The sequence below is a fragment of the Nestor notabilis genome, unplaced genomic scaffold (genome assembly GCF_000696875.1).
Source record: "Nestor notabilis isolate BGI_N333 unplaced genomic scaffold, ASM69687v1 scaffold2589, whole genome shotgun sequence".
NCBI lineage: Eukaryota > Metazoa > Chordata > Aves > Psittaciformes > Psittacidae > Nestor > Nestor notabilis.
The window spans coordinates 19,766-31,413 of record NW_009943917.1 but is presented as its reverse complement, the minus strand read 5'-3'; the positions used below and the strand labels follow the sequence as shown (position 1 = coordinate 31,413).

Genomic DNA, 11,648 nt, shown 5'->3' with positions numbered 1-11,648 from the left:
TGCTGAACCACCGTACATTTGCAGTATTAAATACATGTACATAGTACTCCTGACTGTTTCATGACAAATGCTTTCATGCCATTTCTTCCCCTCCGCTCTCTCCCCAGCAGCTAAATTAGGTATGTGAACCCAATAAGTAACTGGAGGGAGTAAGTCCTGAAAGAGTTAAACACAACTGCTCAAAGAACAGGATAGAGCATTTCCCTGCCAGCAAGTGAGTACAAGCCTTTTGGGACCAACAACTTTTAGGGCTCTTCATAAACCTTCTCTGCAACAAGGTAACAGACCCCGCAGAAAATAATTATGTGCTTACAAGTCACTACACAGGAATCTCAAAATCTTTAAGTGCAGATATTAATCTAATCTTACAAAGGGGAAACTAATTTAGAAAGAGCAGTAGACTGTTGAAGACCACACAGGATGCCAGTGTTAGCGCTGCTTCTACTTCCCCAATCAATCAGGAAAACCAGCACCCACACCCCAAAGTATCCCAGCTTTCGATACCTACCTTAAATTTCTTCTGGTACACAAGTTGGTTATTTTGTATTGAGAACCAGCGCCTATTCAAATGAAGAGACATCCAGAGAATACATAACTAATTTTACAGTGCTTATTTGACAAAAATGTGCTAACATACAGTCTGCAGAGAGACTGCCTAAAAGAACTCACAAAATTAATGCCACAGTCAGTTTTGGCAAGTATTTCAAGAGAATAATGAAAAAAGGTAAAGCAGAGACAAAACAGAAAAGAGAGCAAGGTTCAGATAATTCGAGTCCTAAACAAATACATTCATGTTATGACATTAGTTAAGATACCACACAAAACATTTTCATTTCAAAGAACATGTACTTCTGTATTTCAGCAGCAAACTACATTTTAAAGTAATTGTTTGATAAGACAAATTCAGACAGTTTGAATAACAAAAATACTTGAACTATGTGAACTACTCACTCCTGAACTATTTTTGAGTATAACTAATAAATAGCTTACTGAGGCACTAAATGTCTGTCTGTAGTTAGCATTTCTTAAAATTTTAGATGCTGAAATAAAAACACTGCATACAAAACCGAAGCAAAACCAAGGAAAACCTTTTAAGTAGGATCCTAACTTAAGCCTCATCTTCGTAGGAAGATATCAAATAAAGATCTAACGAAGGCATCCTATAAAATCCAAAAGATAATGTAACTTAAAAACTTTTCTGAACTCTATCATTCCTTGTCAAACTCACTGTCTGGATAGGATACAGTTCATAAAGAATGGAAATATCATTCATGGTTTGGAAAAAAGTTACAAGTGCCTCAGATCTCTGACAAGGACATTTTATCAGACCGCTAAATATTAAAAAAGCGGCAAACAAACATACCTGTCTAGCTCTTCTGGGGATGAACAAAATAAAAGCTAACCAATCATCACTGGTTTTGAACTGACAAAAAATGAAGGGAATGTAAAACATAATTCAGTCCTGCAGAGAAAGGTACACTTCTTGGGTTTGTTCAGGTTTTCAGTGTGAACCTGTGTTTATCACAGCATAATTCCTCAATACCTCAAATACTCCACTTATACCACCTTTCACTTCCTCCTACGCTGCAAATAGTTTGAATGGCAGCACTATACAAAATATTGATTGCAATATATCTTGTTATTCTCCACAGGCTGTTGAACTTGAAGCTACAGTTTACTACAGTTAGTAACAAGAGGGCTCCATATATTTTTTCAACCACTGCAAGCCATTCATGAAAAGAAGCAAAGATTAAGAAAAATTAAGATAAATGAAGTTAGATTCAAATCAGAAATTCTAGTATTTGTTAGAAAAGTTAGTACTTCACAGACAGATGAGATTCTACCTTTTAAGAATCTTTTCAAATGTTGTGCAGATATATTTAATTTTAAAAGTAATATAAAAAGCAACAACAGGATCTTCTTTTAATACTGGATTTCAAACATAACAGACACCTTTCTGGGTTAAGATAATTAAACAGAATAATGAAAGAGTTAATTACTCTTTCAATTTATTAACAGCAGTAGTTTTGGTCACTGCTATTTAAAAGGTATGACCTTTACCATCTATCCAAAAAAAACCCTACAGATGCAGTAACTAAGCCTTAAATATGAGCATAAAGTGGGTTATTGCTAATGTTTAAATAGGTAACTTAACAAAAAAACAGACTAGAAAATAAACTCCAGCTTTCTTATGTGTTGTTTTCAAACGTGACACCAAATAGAAAAGCATGGAAAGCAGCACTTAAGTGATAAAGGGAAAAAAATTAAAATAAAATAAAGCCTTGCCCCAAGATAACATGCAACAGAGCAAATCCTTAACAATAGCCTTAGGTGGTGTAATTAACTTTATTAATGCAATGCTTCATTTATTCTACAGCTAAATATTCAGTGAGTTACTAAAGTAAGAGAGCTCCAATCTGATCAACTGGATGTAAGTGAGCACACAAATTGTAAAACAAATTTATGCCAGCTTTAAACCCTAATCTAGAAATTCTCATAGTATTCCAGGCCCCTTTTTTCCTAGTACAGAAATTGAATCTGTTTAAGATAACTATCTAGTCCAACCAAAAAAGGGTGGGGAGAGTTGGTGGTGTTTTGTTTTTTTTTTTAAGGAAACATATTGAACAAGACCAACAATTTAGAATGTAGTATAACTTGAAGATCACTTTTGAATTAGATGTCAAGAGAACAGAAAGTTAATACATTTTATAGTATGCTTAAAAAAATAAAAGTGGCAGACTACCTCCACCACATGAGCACCACAGCAGTTTTATTCAGGCCAAAAACTTTGAGGTATTTCATATTAACTATGTACCATCAGTAAATTCTATTCATTACTGTAGGAAACAGATTGCTGGGGGTCTAGAGCAGTAACAGTCAGGAAGTTTTCAGGCACAATAAATGTACAGAAGGTGCTATTCTGGAGTATACAACCTCCATCCTGTTCTAAGAATTAATGTTCACAAACCTTTAGGCAACATGTGCGAAGTACTGACCATTGTCAAAGTTTAAATGTGTAATTCTGTCAGTAACAGGAGAGGAGCATGGCAAAGGAGAAAACATACTTGGGGAATCTTTGAGTAAGTTGCACTGTCTCAGTGGTGCTTAAATATAGCTGTTTGGGTTTAGAAACGGAATGTTTTCCAACATTTATACCTACACAACTCAAAATTGAAATCAAATCACAAACAATACAACATTCATTGAAAAAAAAAAATTTCCAATTTTTAAGAACTGAGAGTAACACCAAAAAGAAACAAAATTTAAATTGAGTTTTACAATTAATAAAAATGAATCATGCTTATTGATTCTCAAAAGGAAACCATTTTCTTCATTAGTTGCTATCAGCATGCAAATAAATGAGAGTGATTAAGAATGCACAACATTTAAAAGTCACATCTTTTTTTCCAATACAATTGATAAGAAAAATCTCACCAACTTCAACTGGAAAAAGTCAAAACACTGATCTTATAATGCTCACATGTTTAAGTGCAGAAACTTTAATTCCTTTTTAGCTAAATCTAGCTCAATCTTTCTAATTCTTTTAAAGTTGTTGAGCAGCAGGTATACTGGCATCCCAGGCAGAATCCTTCTGTTATTTTCTTAGACTGAGCCATTTATACATCCATTGCGAGTAATCAACATTAAATGCAGGGTTAATGAAGAGCTTTTTGCGTGCCAAAGAAACATTGGGAAGGTATAAAAGAAGCTGGTTGGTACCTGATATGATCTGGCTTTTTCCTGTCATGTGAAAAAATGGGGTAGGATTAAAACATAAGGGAAAGGAGAAGGAATGAAAAATGCAAAATGAGCAAAATAAGCAAAGAATTAGCATGATCTGAAAATACAGCAGAATTAAAAAGGAAAATATTTAATGCATCCAACCTATAAACTATGCAGATTATACCAGTGCTTGATAAACATGTTTCTCCCTACATTTATGTCTATTTTTTCTCATGATATAGATTTGGTTTTCATTTTAATTTCTAGGAACTAAAACAGCTTTCCACCTACTGCTCCACAATAATATATGCACCTGATTTCAGCTCCTGATGCCTTAAGAAAAATGGTGTACAATAAGAGATATCATTTACAAACAGACATATTTCCAAAACACAGGTCTCCATTCCTGTTACTGTAAGACTCTGCAGTATAAAAACATCATTTTGATTCCACCAAAGTGTATTATATGAAATATTCATGTACATTACAGGCTATCCACTTAGCCACAACAAAACGAATTTGCAAAATCTTCAGCTCTTTCAAGACACAGCAACAATGAATTGCAAATAGCTTGTGGTTTACTTTGTAACCTGCTCAAAACACTATTTGCTTCGCAAGCTGGAAACAATTCCAAGAACAGGAAATTTGATGCAATAGCCCAAATAACTATAAAGTCTTGAGACTTTATAGTCTATATGAAAGTATATGAAACCCAAGATGCCAGCTGACCCAGGAATAAACTACATCATCCTAGCAAGAAATTAGCTTGGATTGGAAACAAACCAAGTCTTCATTCATTAGAACATATCTGGCCCCCTTCAACGGGCTGCATTACATGCCTTTGTTTTTAATTTCTCCCCCAGGAACCAGACTTTTCCCAGAATAATCCACTACGGTGTCCATAGATTCACTGACCAAAACATGCACACAGAGGCATCACAATTCTTTAATTTGTTAGCTAGAACTATACCGATGTGTGTCAAACCCAGACAAAATCCATTGTAACATTTCCTTTTATCTTATATTTTTAATGCTGGCAAGTATATATTAATAGTGGTATGTACAATGAATTTTGGTGCCCTTAGTTCAGTCTTAAAAGAGTACTTGAAAAGGCCTAGAACCAACAAAATACCAACTGATACCAAGAGAGGAAAATGAGAAGCTATCATTTCCCATACAAAGCCAGGCTGGACAGAGCCTTGGGTGACATAGTTTAGTGTGTGGTGTCCCTGCTCATGGCAGGGGGGTTGGAACTAGATGATCTTAAGGTCCTTTCCAACCCTAACTATTCTGTGATTCTATGTTACTACTGACAGTGCAATAAGCAGTTAGCAATGAAGATCAGTGCCATCACTCTTCGTTCAGAACATCAGGAAATTCCAGTATATCTTTCTAAGCTGGTTTTGTTTCAGCTGGTTGGTTGTCCATACACTTTCCAAAAAGATGGGGCATAAAATGAAGCAGCAAACTACCTATCCAATAAGAACACTGAAAATATCTTGTCTGTCCTGGGGCCTTTCACTTCAGCTCTGAATGCTCTCACATAAAATATGTAATTCCCTAAATGTTTCCTCCTTTGGTACGTCATAGTAAATTTTTAATCACAAACCAGTTAACGCAATGACACAGTCCCTTCTTGTACCCTACCTAGTGACTGAAAAAACACTCACCTCTAATATATGGTAAACTTTAATCAGTAGTATCTCCCAGCAGCTAAAACTGCAGTAGTACCTAACTAATGCATTCCATCAATGGAAACAGGCAGTGGAATGTGGCAATGACCACTTCAGTGCCTACCATGTAGCAAGCAACTACAAATGTATTCAGAAATAAAAATAAGATAAAAATACATCTCTATTTTTATTAAAAAGGGGCTAAATTCAGAAATTAATATAAGTTGTCTTCATAAGAAGGTCTTAAGCATGTATTTTACGTACGATAATACTAATTTCATAACAATTAGAAACAGTTTGTGAATGTGAAGTACAAAATAAAAATGATTGACTCAATTTCTAAACTGTGTTTATAGATAGCTATTCTCTGCCTAATTCTGAAGCATCCCACTAGCCTACTGCAGCAAGATAAATTATCAAGATTTTAAGTTTAAAAAAAAATAAAGGTTTAGCTTGATTGAATACTCCTGTGACAAGCAGAAGAAAAACCATAAGGAAATATAAATTATATAGTAAAAGTAGGTAACTCTGACTCATTTCTGAGCTGTTTACCTTGGCTCTGAGATATTGTTTGGATATGTTTTTCTTATATATGTTCAAATCCATAACTTAAGCTGAAAAAATGTCATTGCATATCTTAATTGTGACTTCTCCACATTTATTTTGTGTCCATTCACACCAGGAACATAGGAGGCATTATCTCCCAGTTTTTTCCCTTCACCATCCTTTGATGCCTGGCAGATCTGCTTTTGGGAACTCTGAATTCTGCTTGGATGAAATAACCCAGAAAGTACATTACAGATGGATAATCAGACCAGACTAGTAGTCCAAAACAAAATCCCTTATACTAGTTGCACATAACTTGGTAATACAGATACAGTCTTATTGACACCAGTAGCTCTTGCATCAGTCTATGGGTTTAAGTGAAGTAATCCCAATTTGTCATAGACCTTTGGTGTTCCAAGATGCTCAAGGAATTATACATTAATTAAGAGTGGAAAGGACCACAGACCCAAATGCACATTCTGTCCTTTGAAACACAGCAAGTAGTTTAACAGAAGCACTGCTGCAAAAATTACAGAAAATAAGATGGGAAAAAGAGCTCTATATCACAATAAATGAACTTTAAGGTTCAAGAACTGTATCCAACTATACTGTAAATGCTCCTGCATACACAGGTTTCCTTGAAAAAAAATGTATACCCTTGGAAGTACAAAAGAAATCCTGTTCAGGGAGAAAAACACCTAAATAATCATAAAATATATACCGTTAAAGAGACATGACTAAAATATATTTTGAATTCCCAAATGGACATTCAAAACTACTAAGCAGAAGTCACTGCAGATGACAGGAATTGTAAAGAATAACAGTTAGGCGCTTATCTTTCAGGAAAAATAACTTGAGTCTTTCACCAAGTTTCCCTGCTTCCAATGACTATACAACTTCCATTTTACTTTGTCCTCTAATGCTTATTTTCCTCGCATATATATTTGCATAGCTTACTGCATACAATCATAAGGATTGTTCTGTTTCAATCTCAAAGTGAGGCCAAAATGCAATTACAGAGCCATACTGTACACAAGAAAACGAGCTTTCCATACATAGGACTTCTCCAGATTAAGATAACACTCTTAGAAAAATGCTTGCAAACAACTAGGACAGAGAACAAGAACATCTTTGAAGTATCATCTCTACATTAATTAACAGTCATCCAAGTGTTCTGTCAAAACAGTGAAATCGGTGAGTTACACAGGTTGCAAGTCAGACCAGAATTGTGCGTTAACAAGCAATATCTTAACAAACTAGTAAATAGAGGTTCTGAATAATTACCTGTTCCAAGTCTTGAAGGCATTGCTGGCTCGCTTAAATAGATAGCCTTCCATAACAATACCACTGGCTGCATCTACGTTGTATTCTAGTTTAGTATCATCACTGGAATAATCCTAGTACAAAGGAACAAGACAAGAAAGAGACATTGCAGTTTCAAACGAAACTTCAAATATGGACAGTATTAGTGCCAAAAACAGTAAACGTAGGAATAACGTCTGCTTGCAACATTCATTACTCAAACCATGACTCTGAGCCCCAACATTTGGTTTTTAAGCATTTTTAGGAGATCAGAATACTGAAGATTTTTACTTTACCTGCACACAAGGGGAATTTCTTGCTCAAGTATGGTGACCTCTACGGCCAAGTAGAGGGCAAATATTACTGACAGAGCATCTGATGCTTCAACTGTCTGCTCAAATAGTCTCGCATATATTCCAAAGAAAGGGGAGAGTAAGGTAAAGGAAAGGGAGTAATGGGAGTTAGGAGTCAAAACTGAAAAGCAATTGCAGCCTGTTGCAGACAACTGTATAGTGCCAGTCATGCTTTAGCATTTTCTCCAGTTCTCTGATCTTGACAAGTGAGCCAGACTGGAACTTAGAAGACAAGTAATCAAAGATGATGGTATCTCTAAATTAAAGTAGTCAGGGTGCTGACAATGATAACAAGAACTTAGCAGTAGGGGCTGTTTTGCTTTGGGTGGGTTTTTTGCTGGTTTTTTTGTGGTTTTTTTTTTTTAAACTATCTTTGACAAGAATATGAACCTAGAAGTAGGACAAGGGAATACACATATCAATCAATCTAGTAACAGTAAGAGCTAATAACAGTTAATAACGTATGTGGTGATTATTTGCTTTCCTATTTTGTCTGAAACAGCACGGACTCTTCCTCGGAAGCTGCAGAGCTCAGGTATTCAGTGAGCAGAAAGCTAACAGCTACTAGGGGTGCATGAAAAACCACACATGGAGCAACATCATTTATCATAACCTATGTCCAGAGATCAAAATAATATATATGTTATTATTTAATTTCACTGTTAGTAAAATATATCCTTAAAGTAAATTAGTAACATATGGCTTCTTCCCCTTAATTAGAGCAGAATAGACACATAAATGAAAATTAAATTTCAGAACAAAAAAAGCTCCCAAACCCCACCAAGTTAAATACTGAAGATGCATGACATTTTATAATGTCACTCTGCCACACCTTCTGCAGATGTTTTTTGTAAACTGAAATAATAGCTTTGCATGAAAAGTAAATCTGTATTTCTGTTTTGCTCCTTAGGAATTTATCTATACTAGGGGAAAAGAGGCTATAATAAAAAGAGAGTTTGGTTTCAAAAGCAATGCCATTAGCCCTATGTGACAGTCCAGCCCATACACAACTTCTGTTCTACACACAACATTTACTATTATACATGCAGATACCTTGGTCCAATCCAAGGTCAATTAAACAAGACAGTGAAGTGGTTACATATCAAAACTGTCCCTTTACACTCCCAGGCCAGAACGGCACAAAATTCCATTAATTTATAGCTATTACCAATATCTGAATAGATTAACTAAATTTGAAATGTTAAACCTAGATTTTTATTAATTCACTGGCAGAAGATCAATGCAAGAGTTCCAAAAGAAAACGAACTATGGTATCACTACCATGTAGTGATTAGAATAAACATAGAGGTTGCAAATAAAAGCTTCTCAAAAATCACAGATTTGTGCATTTACTATTCAGCATTTAATAACTTTGATTTTCTGCCCGTTTTCTAGATCAGAACATGCTGAATATTAAAGACTCCAGGTAAGCACAAACAGTCATATATCGCATACAATTTTAACTTAGTATTTCACTACTTATGACATACACAAACATCAAAGTGTTAAAAGTCCTGTTTTTTTCTTACCCTCTCAAAAAAAGAAGCGGGGGAGTGGGGGGGTGGGGACAACGACCCTATAAGTACAGACTTAGACATGCTGATGTCACATTCCCTCCCTCCCCAAAACCTGATAAATTACTCTAACTTACCAGCTCCCAAACGTAATGAAACCTGCTAAAGACTTGCATCCTCCTGCCTCAGTGATGCCTGCAACTCCTTGTCTAGTGAAAGACAACTTACATTCCCAGAGTCTTTTCTGCCTAAACTACTATGTAATCACATTTTCCTCCTGGTTTGGAGAACTGCTGCAGAAAACCTAACTGTCTTTTTCCAATGTATCTAGATTTATGCTTTGAAGACATACACAAGCATGACAGGAAAACTCCTTTGGATCACAGTGAGGGTGGTGAGGCACTGGAATGGGTTGCCCAAGGAAGCTGTGAATGCTCCAACCCTGGTGGTGTTCAAGGCCAGGCTGGACAGAGCCTTGGGCGACAGTTTAGTGTGTGGTGTCCCTGCTCATGGCAGGGGGTTGGAACTGGATGATCTTAAGGTCCTTTCCAACCCTAACTATTCTATGATTCTATGATTATGCTATGCTCTCAGTCCAAATTGTCTAAAATACTGAGCCTTCCTCATGAAGTGCATTCTGTGCCATTTTTAATGGCTTCCCTGATTGACTTCCACCCTTATACAGCAGATAAAGACACAAGAGTATACAGACAGATGTTTAATATTTTCCTAACTATACACAGCAGACTATCAAGGGGGTGGGGTGGTAAAACTTCCATATATTGATAAAATTGTGGTCAGAAAAAGATGAACTAAAAACATAAACAAACAACCCCACATTTAATTTCAATTAAAAGGATAAAACTAGAAAAAGGAACTAGATATGCTGTGTCTGATCTTATGGTCTCTGCTATTTTATAATTAAAGAGTAGGAAAAAAGCAGTCACATTATAGTTTATTTTAATCTTGGCACATGGAAAAGTTTAGTGAATCGTGAAAAATACTCAGGGGTGGAGAAAAATACATCCACGTCTTTCCAGTATCCTGCATAAGAGAGTCACATGTTAATAAACCCAGTCACTTTATGAGATTCAGAAATTGGTATTCCTTAAGCAAAAACACATGATAAAGACCAATTTTTAAACATCATTCATTTACTACTTAGATGTCAGTTAGGAGTAAAGTATATTTCACCTAATCAGAACTAAGAAAATTAGGCCAGTATTATTAAAGTTACACTGAAGTGCTGTATCACACATTTCATTCAGATTTGAAGGAAGGAATATCTATGGCTTCTATTCTGACAGTCATTTTTCAAGGTTGGCCAGCTACTGGAAGAGAAACACATCAAAGTGGGCTATGTAAGTGAAGCATACAGCATGCTTTCATGCCTGGTGTTTTCTTTTCTTTAAATGTCCATGAGGCATAGCAAACTAGCTGGCAATGGAAAAACAACTTTCACTTCCACAATTAATACTAATCCGGTGGGTCACAGAATACTTACTATTCTTGATGGTCTTCCAGTGAATGCATCTTCATACAAACTTATCAATTTATCATACATATTAGATTAATTTCATAGCTTGCATGTTTTCTGTTTCTCTGCATACAGTTTTCTTGTTACCAAAACATAAGCCCCCATACTTTTTCAGCATCAGCAGCAGTTTTCAGTTTACTTTCAAGATGAAGGTTGCTAGCAAGTCATGAAAGCTATTCAAGCCATTTTGCCAGTAAATCTTAGGGAGTGTGAGTATTAGCATTTTAATATTGAAAATATATTCAATATGGGGTTTATTTTAGAGTAACAGATTGTTTAAATTTTAAAAATCAGTAAATGGGGGTGCGTAAGTACCAAAGAAAACACTACTCTGAAAAGTTACTCCAGCACATACTAAACAGAAGACACTGTGTGACCCTCCCATTTAGAAAGTTGCTTCCATTCCCTTCCCATCAGCACAAGAATGTCATGCTTAAGTTGAAAGTCCCTTGAGAAAGGGCTTAAAACAACAACACACACAAGTAACAAGGCTTACAGTCCAAGACGAAATGAAAAAAAGCAAGATAGTCACTGAGCATACAAGTCACTTGAAATACCGGCACATCTTTGCTTTTTGAGAGAAGATTTAGTTTGCATTACTTCTCAACAGCAGCTCTGGTTTATGCCTCCTTTCTGATTGCAGTAGCATCTGGTTTCCTATCACCTTGTTTATTCAAGATGTTAAAAATTTTCTCTCACTCCACCTGTTTCCTGAGCAGTTCTTCAGAAGCAGACTTTTTTTTTTTTTTAAAATGACAAAGTGATTTGAATACAACAAAACCTATTTCAAGTTCAATGGAAGCATTTTTCCTGTTTCATTTCCCTCATTTTAGAAATATCAGCTTTGTCCCCAAACCAAAAGTCATAATGCTCTTTACAGGTCCAACTGGTTTTTAAAATATTTCTTAATTCAACATGTTACTACAGCAATGGGCTGCAAACTGCTCAGAAAACAAGAGTTGTAAGTCTTAAGTGATGTTGACACTGTGACACCACTCTT

At 35.6% G+C, this 11,648-nt stretch overlaps 1 protein-coding gene across 1 annotated transcript in view; it reads right to left on the bottom strand.

Annotated features, from left to right (window-relative positions):
• The window catches only part of ACAP2 (ArfGAP with coiled-coil, ankyrin repeat and PH domains 2), a gene marked incomplete at its 5' end in the record, with an annotated part of 31,472 nt that overhangs the window by 3,178 nt on the left and 16,646 nt on the right, over nt 1-11,648 (bottom strand). Inside the window, 2 exons of the mRNA XM_010022163.1 lie at nt 509-560; nt 7,227-7,339. Of these exons, the coding sequence (XP_010020465.1) occupies nt 509-560; nt 7,227-7,339 (165 nt within the window). The remainder of the gene's footprint in view (nt 1-508; nt 561-7,226; nt 7,340-11,648) is intronic.